At 33.8% G+C, this 20,311-nt stretch overlaps 1 protein-coding gene across 1 annotated transcript in view; it reads left to right on the top strand.

Annotated features, from left to right (window-relative positions):
* Positions 1 to 20,311, top strand: part of LOC145259741 (uncharacterized) — a 119,355-nt gene that overhangs the window by 29,022 nt on the left and 70,022 nt on the right. Inside the window, exons 2-4 of the mRNA XM_080117441.1 lie at positions 4,766 to 6,028; positions 10,110 to 10,543; positions 15,507 to 16,055. Of these exons, the coding sequence (XP_079973567.1) occupies positions 4,768 to 6,028; positions 10,110 to 10,543; positions 15,507 to 16,055 (2,244 nt within the window). The 5' untranslated portion in view covers positions 4,766 to 4,767. The remainder of the gene's footprint in view (positions 1 to 4,765; positions 6,029 to 10,109; positions 10,544 to 15,506; positions 16,056 to 20,311) is intronic.

Raw genomic sequence — 20,311 nt, 5'->3', positions numbered from 1 at the left:
TTTTAGTTTTGTTAGTTTTGTCGTTTTTTAGTTTTGTCATTTTTTAGTTTTTTTAGTTTTGTTGTTTTTTAGTTTTGTCATTTTTTAGTTTTGTCGTTTTTTAGTTTTTTAGTTTTGTCATTTTTTAGTTTTGTTGTTTTTTAGTTTTGTCGTTTTTTAGTTTTTTAGTTTTGTTTTTTTTTAGTTTTGTTGTTTTTTAGTTTTGTTGTTTTTTAGTTTTGTCATTTTTTAGTTTTGTTGTCTTTTAGTTTTTTAGTTTTATAGCTTTGTTGTTTTTAGTTTTTTAGTTTTGTCATTTTTTAGTTTTGTCGTTTTTTTAGTTTTTTAGTTTTGTTGTTTTTTAGTTTTGTAGCTTTGTAGCTTTGTACGCTTATGACCTTAATTTTGATTTGTTGGGCTTGCCATTTCATCGATGACGAAAAATTTTATCAAGATGGAAAAACCAGAAAAAACAGGTTTTACTGAATGAACTGACATTATTATGTTGCAGATAATATTTAATAGAGATAAGACACTTTCTTATGGATATATTTTTGTGGTATTTATTGCATTCGTATCTTTTACAGTAATTTTTTTTATCAATGACGTGTAAAACTTTCTGTTATTTTTTCTTTTTGTTTCTTCTGATAACACATTACTCATGTAAATACTTTTTTTTAATTTCAATCCCTTAAAACCAAATCATCATAATTATATTTAGCTTAACATTTATCTTTTTATGTTGGCATGTGGTGGACCACTTTTTAAGAAGTTTGAAAGTCAGTTTCTATAAACTGTCCAACGCATGCTAGCATGTAAAATGGACATTAAACTAAATATGATGATGATATGACTTTAAAGGGTAAAAAAGAAATAAGACAACAAGGAGGTAGAGTTATCAAAAGGGTGCATTAACAGAAAGTACAGGCATAATGAATTGCCAGAGACTGCTTTTGGAATGGCCAAGGTGTCTGAAAGAGTCCATGCTGTGACGTAATAGGGGTAGGTTGCCTTAATATTTTTGTACAAGGAAAATGTGTTCAGCACTAACACAATACTTTTCTATAGTTACATGAAATACCTATGACACCATGTGCTACTCCACTTGACAGCCTGACAACCCCAAATGCTGTGTGCCATTGCTTTGTTCTTCTTATGGCCATATCGTCATAGTCTCACATACTAGGTGCTGTCAAGAGTAGCAGATGGGTTCACAAGTATAAAAATAAAATAAAAATGTGAAAACAAGAAAACACAGACTTCGATGCTTCACATATATGTCGGTTGAACTCTGAATATGTGCATCTGCATGCTAAGACCTATATCTACATCCTGTCGAGGCTAGTTCGTCTGTTGCTGTCAGTTCATCTTGAGCTCTCAAAGCTTTTCTGACCTGGCCCAAGTCACAGACTGTCTCCAACTTGTCAATATCCAACTGAACTCTCAACTCTGACTGTAACACAGTAACCCCGCAAATACCTACAGGCGCATTGTTCGATTCTTAGTCCATTGTTATCTACCTATCGGTCATTCGATCATTTGGTCACTCATCACACTCTGAATTTAAACTTCACCCTTCACTCTTTTGTCCGACTTAAAAAAAAATGCTATTTCATTTGTCACCCACCCTTTGTCATTTCCTACCTCCTAGCACTCAACACCCTCAGTCGAACATAGTGTCACACACCAAACAGTGTTTGCTCCATTTATTTTGTTGGAGCAGTTTTGTCTATTTTCAGCATCCGAATGATGTTAACAATTAAAAGGAACTAATGTTACATACCTCCCCTCTCAGGGGATGTCCAACATATCACAGTTCACAATTAAATAGAAAAGTTTATAATGTATCTTCTCATCGCAGTGCAATCATAGCCGCGCCATCCAATTCCACCTCGTGTCGACCGTTCCCGCCATGACTGGCGGCACCTGCAATTAATGTTTCGCAACAGCATGAAAGAATGAAGAAATCGTTGATTTGGAGAAGCAACATTTATTGATCGTGTCGGCGCGTCTCCACTCCTGTCATGGGTAGGGAAGGGATGAGGAGGGGGTGATCTTATTCTCGGGTTATGAATTGTTGTTTTTAATATCTATAATGTGCAGACATTCTCTGTCTGTGGTTGCTTCACAAAACGTCCACGTGACTGTCTCTCCCTCCTTTCTCTCTCTCTCTCTCCCAGCTGATGTCATGTCTGTTTTCAATCCACAGCAGGGTCGAGATAACATTTGAATGCATTCGCTGACCCAATGATTTGCGCACGTGTTGATTTCGTCCAATAAATTAAAATGACGAGATAAATACTAGCAAACCCACTCAGTTACTATTTAACACTAGTTTAGCACTACACACTACAAAATTACTTCCTTTTGTCATAGAGCACAGTGTAGTATCTGTTCTGATATTACACTTTTATGGTATAGGAAGATGTGTGCTGAACAGAAGACCCAGATGGTATGGTCATGTTGAAAGAGTGGATAAAACTTGTTATATTAGTAGATGTAAAATGGTTAAAGTAGCAAGTTCAGTTCACAGGGGAATGCCCATGAAAAACATGGGCGCAAGCGATAAGGATGGATTTAATAGAAAGAGAGATAAATCAAGACCTGGGTAGAGATAGATTAGTTTGGAAGTTAATTTCTTAAAGCTGTCAAACACATGCCAGTATGTGAAACAAACATTAAGCTGATGATGATGATGACTTATCTACACTCCTTGAATGGGAACTTGTTCAACATCTTTCTGAATTATCTACTTTGACCATGCAAGATGTCAACAGCTAACTGCAATGACATTGCTTTGTTGTATACTGGGCTATATAACGAGTGTAGGACCAAGCAGGGAATAAGCACCCCGGCTGGCTTCACTTAGAAAAGGACAGAGTTCAGGTGATATTGTTATAACGTTCACCTTGGTGTGTTCAAGCAGTTTTTGCAACCTAGAGTGCGTTTTTTTTATATATTGTATGTTTTTTTGTTTTTTTTAAATATATATTTACACAACTTTAATAAATCTTTGGATTGATATTTTTATTAAAAAAAACAAAAAAACAAAATATATTTATTTTTATTTATTTAATAATTTTTTTAATAAAACTGTTCCAACCAAAATCTGGTATTTTTTACCAGGTTTTGAATGAATATCACATTTAAAATTTTCACTGGCAAATAGTTTTTTACAAATAATATATTTATATGTTTACAAAATAAAACAAATAATAATAATAATAATATTTTTATTGTCATCGGGTTCAAAAGAGAGTCACCAACCTGATAGATCCTGAACTGTCATCTAGGCTTCAGCCTCTGTCCCATCGACGAGATGTTGCATCCCTCTGCCTGTTCTACAAATACTTTAATGGTGAATGCTCAGACGAACTGCAAACACTTGTACCTCCCCAACGTAACTACCCCCGACAAACCCGACAAGCTACTAAGTCTCATCCCTTTACAGTAGAGATCCCTAGGTGCAAGAAAATATTTTTATTGTCATCGGGTTCAAAAGAGAGTCACCAACCTGATAGGTCCTGAACTGTCATCTAGGCTTCAGCCTCTGTCCCATCGACGAGATGTTGCATCCCTCTGCCTGTTCTACAAATACTTTAATGGTGAATGCTCAGACGAACTGCAAACACTTGTACCTCCCCAACGTAACTACCCCTGACAAACCCGACAAGCTACTAAGTCTCATCCCTTTACAGTAGAGATCCCTAGGTGCAAGAAAGCCTTTTACTCCAATAGTTTCTTCCCCAGAACTGCGGGTCTTTGGAACTTCCTTCCAGGATTCTGCTTTTCCAACTGCAATGATATGCAGAAGTTCAAGTGTAATGTTAACAAACATCTTTCTACTCATCTCCCTTCATAATGACCCCGCTAATTAAGTCCCTAATAGTAGCTCCCTGCTTCAAAGTGGCACTGTGCCTTGTTTGGGGTGAAAATTGAATTAAAAAAAAAAAAAAAATTCGTGAGATCACCCGGGAGGAAGCTTTACATGCTTCTATGCAGTAACTACTGTTTCTTTTATTAAATTATTTTATATAAACTTCTTTCCGGTTAACGAAAAAAAAAAACCATTAGGAAATTTATGTGCAGGGTTTGAACCTACAGACCAGACCACACAAAACAAAAAATAAAAACATAAATTTTCAAGTCTTATAAAACTTTTTGCAGCTAATGAAAAAAAATAAAGAAATTTATGTGCGGAGTTTGAACCTACAGACCACGTCATGCAAAAAGTAAAAACACGCTATCAACTTACCCACAGTAGAATTTTCACAGCCCATTATTCTATCATTGTTGCTAAGCGACAACATGGAAAAAGGGCTTTATCGATGATAGATAAATTGAAATAACAGTTTTGATTATTGATTATCGGTAATTATGGGGGGGGTATTCTGAGACAAAACTTAACTAAGATCACTTCCAGACTTATACACTAAAGTTCTGTAAATTTTAAAGAAAATCTGTTCAGCCATTTCAGAGTCTATAAGGTAACGAACTCATACACACGCAGACAAAGTTGCATTTATATAATTGTAGAGATAGAGATACAATCAACACTGTTTTACAAGAAATGTAAAACTCATATTCGTTTCGTGTTATTGGTTTTTCTGTCAAAAAAACTAATTTTTGCTTTCATATCCAGAAAAAAATCCGCTTTATGAAAATATATTTGTTGATTAAATATATTTCTCATTCCGTGGAATTTTCATGGGTCCTGTTTGTCTTCAGTAAATCTGTTATTAAATTAAATTTGATTTTAATTTTCTTCTTTCTTTTCTCTTCAAAGAAATGGAATCTTCAAGCAGCTCCAGACCACCGAGGAAACTTGAAGTGTCGATGAGCAGCCTCGTTTCTGAGCCGATACTGGATATTGACTCAGCCACCCTCGAGGTGTCACTGCCTGATGATGCAGTCCGACCAGCCATACCACATAACGATTCTTGTAATTCCCATGACTGGGAATATAGAGAAAAGTTTGAAAGCTTTAACGACCATGATTCTATCACAGACTCTCTTTTCAGTAACAATATATTGTCACAACATACGGATCCGCTTTGCTTGAGTGATGCAACTAGTTTCCAAGAAACTTCCATTGATGAGTATCCAACTGAAATATCCAATGACGATCATTTGGCTCAGTTGGTTAAAAATGCAAAGAGTAAAAATATGGTTCAAAATTTGGAATTGAACAAAAGTTCTGCAAGAGAAAACATGGATTTTAACCAAAATTCCAATGCTACAAAAACCTCTTTGAATTTGTCTGTGAATGACAACGAAGCTTCTTGTTTCAGTGCTTGCCAACATGCTATGAGTAATAATGAAAATCCGTCGGAAGAGAATGCGCAACCGTTGCAAGCCCACCCGGAATATACGGAAAATTTTCACAACTACAAACTGTGTCGTGTCATTGCACCCGGTGTAAAAGAGTGCCTTATTTTGGAAACCGGGGAACAAATCAAATGTGATAAAAGAAAAAAACTGGAGGCAGAAGAAAAGCTGGCGAAATCCGTTTCACAAGTGGAAAATTCTTCACTTTCGGCCCTATCATCTCCTCTCCCTCACCCGCAGTCTCCTCCACCCCTTAGCTTGTCTTCTGACATTACCGATCATTCGGCACCAACCATGACAACTATAAAACTAGACTATGATTGTCTTAACAAATCCCAAGCCAGTGTCTCATCGGACAAGGAGAATTGCGACATCTCTCCATGTCCGCAGCCAAGCAGGGAAAATAAAGAGGCTGGAAATGATCCGTACAACTCCCCTTTACGACAGAAACAGGTGACGGTAGATTCTACCGATGAGAGCAGTACTGATTTCCTAGGCCAGGAAAAGCTAAGCAAGAAGGTCTTCAAGATTACCAAACCTCACACGGAAGACAGTGCTGTCTATTTTGGTAATTTGAGACTTGGTCGCGGAATAAACAAGGGCTGTCCAAGATCATTTATTTTAGGCTCGTGTTTAAAAAATAAAATGTTTATCGAGACGAACTCAAAAGTTGAAGGTGAGAAAAAATCCGAGGAAAAGAAGGAAAACAGAGACCCTTCAGGTAAGAATTTATTCTATTTTTCTGTGGAGGAAATATTAGTTGGTAGTAAGGCTACTTGATGTTGCCTTGTGTAAAGTTATATGATTTGACTAAAATAGATTAAGTTGTCATCATCATCATCAGCATTACAGGGCTTTACATTGCGAGTGAAACAGTCACATTTTTGAGTGATTGTTCCAAGTGGTGACTAGAAATAATAAAACGCTTATCTTTTGGTGATTGTATTTTCTCACCGGCAATCTTCCAAGCCTCATTACTGAATGAAAAATGTCTTTTTAGCCATTATTTTTTTATAAAACGAGCAAAGTCAAATTATTTAAACAATAAAATGTTTAATAGAACAATATACTCTTTTGGTTTTTAATGAAGGCTGTTTTAAAAAAAAGAAATTAGAATGTTTATATGTTCATATCTCAACATTAAATTCAGTGTATATTTAGAATTACACTTATTAAAAAAAATACAGAAAAATCTTTATGATATACATACTCATCACAGAACGAACATGTCATATTCCAAAAATCACGTGGGTTTGGCTAGTAACTTTTTTATTTAGTTAGTAAATGAAAATATTTACTTGTCAAATGTCAACTAAAGATAAATTTGTCCGTAGAGCCCTGTATCATCATCTGTTTTATATACTGGCATGTGTTGGACAGCTTTTAAAAATTTACTTTAAACTAGCCTATCTCCGGCCAGGTCTTTATTTATCATTTTATTCTCTCAAATCCATCCTTATTACTTCCTCCCAAGTTTTCCTCTCCAAAACTCAAATGATGAAAAGAATTTACTCCATATTATAATTTCTCCATTTCCATGTATAACTGAAAAGGTAGAAAGTGGATATTAGATTTATTTTTAGTGGCCTCGTGACTCTTGCTTGTCTTATTTTATCCATTAGTCCTCACATTCCATGAGCAATGTTTCTGATAATGAGAAGAACTGCTGTTTTCTAGGTCGGAATCTACCTATCTGACACTTATGGATGGCTAGTTTTTGACCTTGAATTAGTATTTAATACATTTTTTTAACTCCTTACATCAAGTGGCTTGATGTCTTGTCTGGCCACATGCTACCAAAAATTTGTTGTTTGTAGACAATCTGAATCTCTCATATTGTTGATAGTATCATTCACAAGAAAAAAAACCATGGTTTGTCCAACTGAATAATTCTTTGAAATGAAAGTGCTGTATTTGGTAATGAAACTTATCATATTCATGATATTCAAATATCATCTTAATTACATATCGTTTTTTTTTTTTTTTCAATTTTCTGGCTATTTCTTGGCCAAATTTGTAAAGGTGTTTTTCCTATAGCGAAAAGCTGTTATTTTTAGCCTTCAATCATTTTTAATTATGATTTTTGAACTGCTTGCAATTGTGAACCCTTCCACATTATTTATTTATCATGTGTACCAATTCTTTTCTCTGTGGAAAAAAGTTGCAACTTTTTTATATAGTAAAAAATATGTTTTTATTCAAAACCTCTATTTCTCATTTTGCCAATTTTGATTTTCATAATTTCATCATGATTTATTTTTCTTCTTAGACAGCATTTTCTATTAAATATTTAGATAAATTTAGCAATTAAATGGCTTTTAGGAAGGGGTGTAATATGGGCACAGCCTCCCATTTGACAATTCAAATATTTCAGATTTGCATTAAATTGGATTCATACCAATCAAGCACTAATTTAGCAAGATTATCTGAATTTCAAATTCTTAAGTTTCCTTAAGCTTAAGCCTTAAATTTTAAACTTTCTAGAATGAAAATAATACTGGATTTTTATCAAAATTCAAATAAGGATTCTAGACATAAGGTTTAGTATCATATCTTGACTGTAAGAGGATATAAAAGTGGTGAAAATTAGTTTTTTAAATTATTTAATTTACTTTACTCATCCTGGGACGATAGTTTTTTTTAGTGTATATATAGATATACTAGCAGGGTGACCCAACTTAGCCCAGAACTGAATGATGGTCTATGAATGTTTTACACTTCCATAATTTTATTGTCATGGAAATCAGTGAAATTGCCCATTTTTCAATCAAATCAATTGATTGCCTGCTCTAGTTGGGGACCCATCGCAGTGCACCAGGAGAAAGCTCCCATGCCTCTCACAGTGACTTACTTCGCAATACATTGTAGTCTATATTGCACTGTAGAGAACCTACTGTTGATTTTATAAAATTATTTTAATATATAATGGCTTGAATTAAAGTTTAAAATGCAAAGGTTGGATATCCTACTTCAATTGTGCTCTAAATGGAAATATTCATTTCGAATGTGCCGCTGTCATATCAAAGTGTTGATTTTGTATGCCAGGCCTTTCTGCTTATTTAGTAATAAAACTTTTCAAATACACTTGTGATGTTAGGCTGTGTAAGGTGTTAACTTTGGTCAAAATCGCTTGTTCCTTCTTTCATCAGATTATTTAAATTATCGATATTTATCAAAGACATTCCGATATAAAACCTATCTAAGAACACTGCCAGACACATAAAGTACCTTTGTGTGACATTTCATAAGACTTTGCTCAGCCATTTTCGAGTTCATAGCGAACGAACTCACAAAGTTCCTTTTATATAATACTACAGGGTGGAACGATAAAAGTGTCATCCTAAATAAAACAACACTACAGCTTTATTTTAAAACTTCTATTGAAAAATTTAATTCAGCTAACTTGATTATGTAGTAGAGCTGACATCTATTGAATGTAGCCGCCTTCAGCCTCAATCACCGCCTCGATACGGTTCCAAAACTGAGAGCATGCCTTTTCCACAAGCGCCTGCAGGAGTTTGGTGAATACTCAACAGACGGCAGCAGTCAGGCTGGCTTTGGTGCTGTAGGAGGTCATGTTGGTGTTGTTCTTGACATATGACCAAACAAAATAGTCCAATGGGTTCAGGTCGAGGGAGGAGGGACCCATTGATAGAAGAGTACAAAGTCGTAGCACTACTGAAACCAAGCCTCGGTCTCTTTGGACTTGTGGGCCGGCGCAGAATCCTACTGCCACACCCACATTCTGCCAGCGGCCATCTGATTGCACCAGGGGATCACCACACTCTTCAGCATATCTAGGCACACTTTGGTGTTGACTCTCAACTTGATGTAAGGTGGCATGATATGACCCTCACTTGAAACCACGCCAGAGACCATAAACGTGGGCGGAAACTTTGTTTTCATTGCTCTGGGCATGTCCTTGTTATTCATGGCAATCGAGCAATGCATTTTGAGGGGACTGACAATGGTTCTGTTGTTGTAACTTGAATTAGTAGAGAGCATGAGTTGTGCAGTGGCACATCTCCAATCTCGCTCGTTGAACATTGTGTCACTTTCAGACATGATAGACGCCCCCTATTGTATACAACTGACCAACTAGTAGATGTCTGCATCAAAAAAAGAAAACCAAAGTTTGGCTTCAGAAGGAGTGCTATAACTTTGTACCTTTCTCTTACTGCACCCCCCTCCTCCCCCAACCTGAACCTGTTGGACTACTTTGTTTGGTTATATGTTGAGAACATCACTAACATGACCTCCCACAATTACCAAAGTCAGCCTAATTGCCACCATTCGCAGAACATTTGCTGAGATCCTGTTGGCACTTGTAGAAAAGGCAGTTTTGGATCCATATCGAAGTGGCCATTTAGATTGGACTTGTATTGAAGCGGTGATTGAGTTTGAAGTTGACTACATTGAATAGATGTCAGCTCTACTACATAATCAAGTTAGCTGAATTGATTTTTTCAATAAATGTTTAAAATAAAGTTGTTTTTTAAACATACAATTAGAACGTAAGAGAAATATACTTTAGAAATGTATTTTGGTTTTCTTTTCTTTGTGAAATTTTCTTGTTTAATGGTTTATGTTTAAACTATAGAGAAAAAAAACGCAAGCCCTCAACAATTAATAATGGCACTACGTTCGGTGTTATTCAAATGTTTTATAAAATTATGTACCCATAAAAATTTTTTTATATATGTATGTGTGAAGATTATTTTCATCTATAATTAAAATAATCGTTTAAATAAATGATCAATTCTTATACAAATTGTTGAAATAAACATTTTCTTTTTCAACAGCAAATGTTGATGTTATAACTGATGGGGAAGAACCTGCAAATCCAGTGGAGCCTTTGATGGTTAAAACGCCTTTAATTTCTTCGTGGAAGGATTTAAACTTGAATGATGTTAACAGCCTCAGCCCCACAGGTTATTACTCTGACCCTTGTCAGGCGAAAGGAACTTCTTGGACCCGGCATTTAGAATTAAGTCCAGTAGATATTGGGAAAAGCTCTGAGGAACTCCGCAGAGAAGATGGTCCTCAGCAGTCATTGGCTGGAAAAGAATGGTGCCGGACAATTGCTAATAAACGAGACAGTGCGTCTCCGCAGAGGGCAGAAATTCCTCAGGTTGTAACTGTAATGGACGCTTCTAATAATGCTGTTGATGGTTCTAAATTGACACCATCAGAATCTGGACCAGTTCCAAATTTCAAATCCCTTCAAGAAAGACAGGTGATTAATCATCATTTTATTTTATTTATTTCTATCCATCTATCTATCAATTCTTCATATCTATCTATCCATCTATCTATCTATCTATCTAGTAATTCTTCATATCTATCTATCTATCTATCTATCTATCGTTCACATCTATCTATCTATCTATCTATCAATTGTTCACGTTTATCTATCTATCTATCTATCTACCTACCAATTGTTCACATCTATCTATCTATCTATCTATCTATCTATCTACCAATTGTTCACATCTATCTATCTATCTATCTACCAATTGTTCACATCTATCTATCTATCTATCTACCAATTGTTCACATCTATCTATCTATCTATCTACCAATTGTTCACATCTATCTATCTATCTATCTACCAATTGTTCACATCTATCTATCTATCTATCTACCAATTGTTCACATCTATCTATCTATCTACCAATTGTTCACATCTATCTATCTATCTATCTATCAATTGTTCACATCTATCTATCTATCTATCTATCAATTGTTCACATCTATCTATCTATCTATCTACCAATTGTTCACATCTATCTATCTATCTACCAATTGTTCACATCTATCTATCTATCTACCTACCAATTGTTCACATCTATCTATCTATCTATCTATCTATCTATCTATCTATCTATCTATCTACCAATTGTTCACATCTATCTATCTATCTATCTATCTATCTATCTATCTATCTATCTACCAATTGTTCACATCTATCTATCTATCTATCTATCTACCAATTGTTCACATCTATCTATCTATCTATCTACCAATTGTTCACATCTATCTATCTATCTATCTATCTACCAATTGTTCACATCTATCTATCTATCTATCTACCAATTGTTCACATCTATCTATCTACCAATTGTTCACATCTATCTATCTATCTATCTACCAATTGTTCACATCTATCTATCTATCTATCTATCTACTAATTGTTCACATCTATCTATCTATCTACCAATTATTCACATCTATCTATCTATCTATCTATCTATCTATCTATCTACCAATTGTTCACATCTATCTATCTATCTATCTATCTATCTATCTATCTATCTATCTATCTATCTACCAATTGTTCACATCTATCTATCTATCTATCTATCTATCTATCTATCTATCTACCAATTGTTCACATCTATCTATCTATCTATCTACCAATTGTTCACATCTATCTATCTATCTATCTATCTATCTATCTATCTATCTATCTATCTACCAATTGTTCACATCTATCTATCTATCTATCTATCTATCTACCAATTGTTCACATCTATCTATCTATCTATCTACCAATTGTTCACATCTATCTATCTATCTACCAATTGTTCACATCTATCTATCTATCTATCTATCTACCAATTGTTCACATCTATCTATCTATCTATCTACCAATTGTTCACATCTATCTATCTATCTATCTACCAATTGTTCACATCTATCTATCTATCTATCTATCTACCAATTGTTCACATCTATCTATCTATCTATCTATCTACCAATTGTTCACATCTATCTATCTATCTATCTACCAATTGTTCACATCTATCTATCTATCTATCTATCTATCTACCAATTGTTCACATCTATCTATCTATCTATCTACCAATTGTTCACATCTATCTATCTATCTATCTACCAATTGTTCACATCTATCTATCTATCTACCTACCAATTGTTCACATCTATCTATCTATCTACTAATTGTTCACATCTATCTATCTATCTATCTATCTATCTACCAATTGTTCACATCTATCTATCTATCTATCTATCTACCAATTGTTCACATCTATCTATCTATCTATCTATCTACCAATTGTTCACATCTATCTATCTATCTATCTACCAATTGTTCACATCTATCTATCTATCTATCTACCAATTGTTCACATCTATCTATCTATCTACCTACCAATTGTTCACATCTATCTATCTATCTATCTACTAATTGTTCACATCTATCTTTCTATCTATCTATCTATCTATCTATCTATCTACCAATTGTTCACATCTATCTATCTATCTACCAATTGTTCACATCTATCTATCTATCTATCTATCTATCTATCTATCTATCTACCAATTGTTCACATCTATCTATCTATCTATCTACCAATTGTTCACATCTATCTATCTATCTATCTATCTATCTATCTATCTACTAATTGTTCACATCTATCTATCTATCTATCTATCTATCTATCTACCAATTGTTCACATCTATCTATCTATCTATCTACCAATTGTTCACATCTATCTATCTATCTATCTATCTACCAATTGTTCATATCTAGCTATCTGTCTATCTATCAATTGTTCATATCTGCCTTTCTATCTATCTATTTATCTACCTTGTTCATATCTGTCTGTCTGTCTGTCTGTCTATCTATCTATCTTTCTACCAATTGTTTACATCTATCTATCTATCTATCTATGTCAATTGCTCATATCTCACTATCTATCTATATCATAACCTGTTTGTATCTATCTAACTATATATATCTATCAATTATTCATATTTTGCTATCTATATCTCAACTGGTTTCTGTCTATCTAATTATATATCTATCTATCTACTAGTTGTTTACATCTATCTATCTCTATTCCAACCTGTTTATATCTATCTATCTCAACCTGTTTATATTTATCTATCTAGTAAGTTTTGAAAACATGTATGTAGCATTACATGTTTGAATTATGCAAATAGGATCAGTCATTCAAAAGTTATGAGAATTTTAAGTGCCAAAATTTAGGCTTTTCCATAGACATTTTTCTTTAGAAAAGTGGGCTAAATTACGGATCTCAACATTTCAAGAAATTTATTTTTCAAGTTATTCTCATGAAACTTGGTACTCTTATGTAAAATTGTGTGCTCTTTCTGATTATGCAGTCAAATCTGATGTATCTCTTTACCATAAGCCATGAATTATAAATTCAGATGTAAAAAGTTCAATTTTTTTTAAATTGGCACATGGTATCATACAGTGGATGTCTATTTATAAACAAAACTAAGTATTATAGTGGTATTTAAATATAGCTTTATTGAGAGCAGGTATTTTCCTACCTCCTCACCAAAGGAGAGCTTAATCTGGGGTGTAGCCATTGAATGTCTAAAGAGCATTCATGGCCGGTATTTACTACTTCCCTCAAATAAAAAAAAAAAAATTAAGTAGATATGAATTAATCTCAGAAATAAATCAAAGAAAATTTTTCATATAGATTTTGGATTTCTGTAAAAGATGGAAATTCTCATGGTTGACCAGAACTTATGCATTTTGGGACTAGTCCAATTGTCAATTTTGTAAATCCTCTATCTGGCCCCAAATATACCCCTATTTTCTGAGATGCAACCATAAATTGTACTCTACATGAATCCTTAATGTAGCTTTCACAGTACCAGGATACCAGGAATCCTGATAAGCAACAACTATATATTCACTAGTTGATGGTAATTTTTGTCATTTCTATTTTGTTGTTTTACTGAAAATTCAATTATGTAAACAAAGAAATAAAACGGTAATTTTTTACCTTGTTTCCACTTTAATATTAAAATGATTACTTGTATAGGGTATGCTGAAAACGAATATTGCATTTAAATTTTCTGCAAATAAGTAGTTTTCCGGATATTAAGCAATGTCATTTCTTATGTTATCGGTGGTGGCCATCTTGGTATGCGCGAGCGCGCAAATGTAATCCCGAGAAACTATGCACAAATGCATGTATAAAGATGGCCACCAGCAATAACATAAGAAATGACATTGCTTAATATCTGGAAAGCTACTTACTTGCAGAAAATTTAAATGTGCTATTCGTTTTCAGCATACCTGAAAACCTGGAAAAGTAGTCGTTTTAAAGAAAAATGTTAGGGTGGAAAGAAGGTAAAAATTTACAAAATGCATCACAATGAAATTCTTATTCAATGACCTCCAGAATTTCTCCACCTCTTCCTGCGTTGGTGGTGATTTAATCGCCTAATTATTATTATTATTATTATTATCATTATTAGTATTTAGATATCCTCAGTTAAAAAAGACACATTTGTTTTACAGATTTGAAAAAATGGTCTTGACAATGAATTAAAAATTAATTCAAGTTTCACAATATATTTTATTTAATTGTTAGGTGAAAGTATTAGGTTATTTCTGCATTGTTTCCAGTCATTCTGGATTTTTCCGAAGTGTGGTGAAGTTAAGCAACAGTGAGCCTGATTAGTACTAAAATGGCTGACTATTCGTGAACACCAGGTGCTGTATGTACTCTCCGCTTATCTTGGCATTGTTTCCAGTCGTACTGGATTTCTTTGAAGGTCACTTAAGTTAAGCCAACATTGAGCCTGGTCAGTATTAAAGTGGATGACCATTTAGGAATACCGGGTGCTGTATGTATTCTCCGCTTATCTCAGCATTGTTTCCAGTCATCCTGGATTTTTCTTTGCCACTGAAATCAAGCATTACCGATTCAGAATAGAGGTAGTTAGTGATTGTAAAACTGTTCCCTCACAATTACACATGCAGCAACCTTTACAGGGCTTATCCATTGTCTCTCAAGACTGAATAAAGGCTATGATGAATTTGTACAGGATATTATTGTTTATTAGAAATTTTCTTGTTTCTATTGTTTTTCATTATGTTCTGTTTTAAAAAAAAACTAAATTTGCAAGTTATAGCATGTGTCCTCCTTGACCCATTGATAACTCGTTCGCGTACTAATTTCAGTTATGCAAGTTCGTGCCCAGCACGTATCAAAGTTGTTTTTTTTTTGCTTCTTTTTTTTTCTTTTTTTTTTTTTTTTGCTTACAAAATTTTGCTTTTGGTTTCTCTTCTGGCTGATGCCACCCAAGGACAGGTTGGAACAACTGATAAGTTAATAAAAATTAGTTAATTAAAATTTGAATTAACATTTCTGCTTGAAAATGATTCTATTTTTTTTCGTTGCAGGTAACTTGGATGCTACATCAATTGGAAGAACAGCATCTCCAATCTATGAAGCATCAGTATGAACAGCATCAACGGAACATTCAAAGAATCCAGGAGGATATGGAAGCGGAAATCCTAAACCAACAAGCGTCATTTGAAGAAAAAATCAAAACCAAGAAGAATGCTCTTATTAAAGAGGCGTTCGGTCCGAGTAGAAGTCCCCACATGTTTCTGCACCCGAACAGGAATAACCCGAACTTTAACAGCTATGATGCTGATATTGATCTCAGTGATAGTGAAGAGTCTGAAAATGACATGTCTCCAGGGATCGCGCCTGAAAATAAACCAAAGTTTTTTGGCATGGCTCCAATTAACAAGCATCAGTCTCAAGAAAGTGAAACTAGTTCTAAATTCTCGCCCGTCTCGATGAGGAGAGAACCGTTTTCTGGTCTGACTCATCATCTGGATTTACCTGGCGTTGATTCTGAACTTATTACAGATGGCAGGGTTTTGCAAGGCGGTGTTTATGCAACACCGTTTCCATTGTCTAAAAGTACTTTGCTGTTAAAAGTAAGTTTTTCAGATTTATGTCTTAAGTTTTGAGATGATGATTGATTCTCCGGATTAATTGGACGACTTTTCTCATCTTGAGTGTTATTCATACAATATTTTGGCCGATGTAACTTCCGATCTTCTTCAGGTGAATCTTGTTGAACTCGGGAATCTTTCTGTTGACTTCTTTTCTCTTCCCTGCAACCTCTTTCCCACAGAAGAGATGTTGCGAGCCTGTTTCTGCTCTGTCGTTATTATCATAGCAAGTGCTTGTCTGAACTCCAATGTGTGCCCCCCTCCATTTGCCAAACTTTCATGAAAAACACTTGTCTAGCTACAGATCTACAATTTCCCCCACTCTCTATCTGTGCCTAAGGTTTAAATGCAAATTCCATGAACAAAGCTTCTTTCTTAGAACTGCCCGCCTGTGGAACTCTGTTCCGTTGGCCTGTTTTCCATTTGACTACAGTAATTAAATAAATGAACATCATTGGAATGCTTATTCTATTCTCTTTCCATCAATATAATTTTTTTAAAAATTGACCCACAAATAAAAAAAATATGACTTATTGAAGCACATTAGGTATGTAATATTGCCGATGTCCACAAAAATCCAGCATATGCTTGTAATGCTACTTATACACCTGAAGAAGGTCGGATGTCACATTGGCCGAAACATTGTGTAAATGAAACTCCAAATACTTGACTGAACTCCAATCTACTGTTCCCTCTTGCCAAACTTTCACAAAAAACACTCAACTATCTATAACCACTATATGTGATTTCCCTCGCTCTCTAACTGTGTCTAAAGCTAACACACAGATTCCATGAACAAAGCTTCTTAACCAGAACTACCCATCCTGCTAAACACTGTTCTGCTGGCCTGCTTTCTGGTTGAATAAATTCAAATCCAATGTAAACAAGTTCTTGTTAAGCCCATCCTCATAAATAATCAAATTCTACTCAATTTACACCATTAACGATGACTACACTACCACTTTACATTCATTAACCCTTATCCTTGGGTGGCCTTTTGGCCTTGATAAGTGGTGAATCTCAAGTAAAAAAAAAAAAACATGCAAGATGAGAACAGTAGTTCAAATATTTCAAATGATCTAAATTTTTTAAAATAAATAAACAAAAATGAAATGCTAAAAATGTACAAAAACTAAGTCTTTTTGTTTCGGTTCAGACAATGTAGCAAATAATGTGAATTTTTTTTTTTTTTGCATCTGATTTTAATCAAACTTAAAAGAAAAAAAAAAAAGGGTTTAAAATCTCAGAATGATTAGAATATATATACTATTTTTATAAAATTTTTAATAACCTATAATAAAAGATATATAAATAATGTAAATATTTTTTTTAAATGTTAACACCCGAAAAACGAGGGAGAGATAGGTAGTATAATGAGTTTATTCAAACCCTATAAAATACAGTTTTATAAACAAACACATTCTTTTGGGGGAGCAAAGACGAAGGACACAGAAAGAAAACTTTCTTTCATGCAAACACTGGTCAATTTTTTCAATGACTCTTTATCTGCACCTAAATTCAAATGCAGATTCCATGAACAAAGTTTCTTTCCTAGAACTGCCAACCCACAGGTTGAATACAACATGATAGCCTTCAAATCCAATGTAAACAAGTTCTTGTCCCCATAAATAATCAAATTCTATCCAATTTACACCATTAACGATTACTACACTACCACCTTACATTCATTAACACTTATCCTTGAGTGGCCTTCAGGTCTTGATACGTGGTGACTCTCAATTTAAAAAAAAATGATGAGAACATTTGTTTGATTAATCCAAAAAATACAAACATCTCCAAAATTCAGGATTGTAGAATTCCAAATAATCGAAATTATAAATCCTCATTTAAAAAATTTGCACAACAAAAAAAGACTTTTCTTTTTCCCCTACATGTATCTAGCATAACGCAATATTTCCATAAACAGTGCTTCTTTGCAAAGGCTTCCCACTTATGGAACACATTACTGCAGGATTACTTCCTTGCTTGGTCCTTTCAAATCCAATGTAAACAAATTCTTGTCATAAACCGTCTCATGACAGATCACACTATTGGTCACTGTTAGTACTTCCATAATGTTCCTCATCTTTCATCTAACAATCATTCTGTCTTATCTTGAGTAGCTCTTGGCCTTGATTTGGGAAATTTAAATATCCGTTGATTAGAAAAGTGAAACAAAAATGAAAGTAAATTCCGACAATGCCATGTCGATACAAATTGGATCATAATAAATCATGTTTTTCTTTTTCTTTTCTTTTATCTTTTTTCTTTTTTTGATCAAATTGGACCATATTAAATCGTTTTTTTTTCTTTTTTCTTTCCTTTCCCTTTTTCTTTTTATTCTATTTCTTTTCTCTTTTTTGTTTTTCTTTCGTTTTTGTTTTTTTGTTTTCTTTCTTTTCTTTTCTTTTCCTTTTTACTTTTTCTTTCTTTTTCTCTTTTTTCTCTTTCTTTTCTTTCTTTTTCTTTTTTTCTTTTTCTGTTTTTTGTGCTTTTACAGGATTCGAATCGAATCAAATCGACTTGTGTTGAACTAAACCCAAAATTTAGAAAATTTAGTTTAGATTTAGGTTATGGTTAAAAAACACTCAGTTACTTCAAAATTGTCTAGAAATAAGCTCCGTTATTTATTTATATTTTAATTTTAAAAAATTTGGTTTCATTAACAAAAATCTTGATTCTGTCTGATTAACCCTTCTCCTTAAGTGGGTTTGGCCTTGATAAGTGGTAACCCTTTAGTAAAAAACAAAAAAATTGCCATTTTGAACGGTGTCTTGTAAATGTAATTGAGTACTATGATATTGGTTGAATGGTATAGCCTGGAGAGAGATGATTCTTCACTAATTTAAAGCATGCTGCGTGGTAAGTATCCATTCTACCCTGCCTTTACCCCTGGAAAGGAATCTTGGGAATGTTTATGTACATTTATATTTACTCTAAGCTATCACCCTAGCATAAGAAAACTAGCTACATGGTTGTAAACGATATGTGCATCCTTTTACTTAAAGTGTTATTGACAGGCCTTTGGCCTGTTTTTGTCGGTATCTCATTAACTCTCTCCAGAGAATTAATCATCTGGGTTTGGATCATCAGCTGAAATTTGAATGTTTGTAATGAGAAGCAAACAAAACATTTTTGTATATAAAAATAGACAGTTTATTTTTATATTTCAGCTTCTGAAGAAACAAGCAGAATTTTATAAACATCTGTCAATCTTAACTAAGATCAAATTTGATTGTTAACACACTCTGAATTTGCCGTATTTAAAACACCTTTTCAATTTTATTCATCTGCCCATGAGTACAGGAAAAGTCAGGCATTAAGCTTTTAAACGTGGGAAGCTGCAATGTTTCCAAAAGGGCTCTTATCATTATACATCATATTTCCTTGGCCAATCACAATTTAGTATTTATCTCCATCCCGAAAACTCGTGGGTGATGGAGCTGAGGTTATATTTTGTTACTGTCCAATCTCTGTAAAAGTCTGCAGCAGACTACCTATGAATGTGCCTGTTGCCATACTTTCATTGCTATACCAACAAAACCATTTTGTCTCCTTCAATGTTTTTGCTGCAAATTTTATTAAATACTAGCTGGCTGCCCGGCGTTGCCCGGTTGTAAAACATGCATAAATAGTATGCTTTAATTAATGCAGAATTCTTGTTTATTATAAACAGAAATACTGTTTTTATTAAATGTAACGTTAAATTCCTTTAAAAAAAAAATGAAGTAAAAAGAAAACGGGGAAAAAAACCAAGACATGTGCATGCGGATATTATGTTTTTTCTAAACAGTTCACTTCTCGTGTTATGTCGATTAATCAGACTATTATTTTTATGTGGGGTGTTATTAACACAATGTTGTGGTCGCTGCAACCACGCTTCTTTTTCTCTATTAAGGAAAAGAAGGTTGGTTCTGCATTACAAGAATTTGAACCGTAGATTTGAGGGTGCGTTCGTAGATCATAAAGAAGGTTCAATCATCAGGGGTTGCTAAGGCATTTTTTAAAGTCTTTCCTGTGACTCAATTGTTAAGATTAGTGAAAAAAATGTTTTATGAAACAGAGGATCGATACCCATGCATATTTTTGTTTTTTTTTAAAAAAACACAATGCAAGTTCACTTATTGTAAGTAAAAAAAAAAGTACTGAAACGAAGATTGAAATCAAAATCTAAAAACAGTGAGTCATGTATGATAACCATCAGGCCAGCTTGACATTATCTTTATAAAGTGTTTTCA

Source organism: Euprymna scolopes, chromosome 35 (genome assembly GCF_053919585.1).
Source record: "Euprymna scolopes isolate OS-2025 chromosome 35, ASM5391958v1, whole genome shotgun sequence".
Taxonomy (NCBI): Eukaryota; Metazoa; Mollusca; class Cephalopoda; order Sepiida; family Sepiolidae; genus Euprymna; species Euprymna scolopes.
This window is presented reverse-complemented; position numbering and strand designations above follow the sequence as displayed.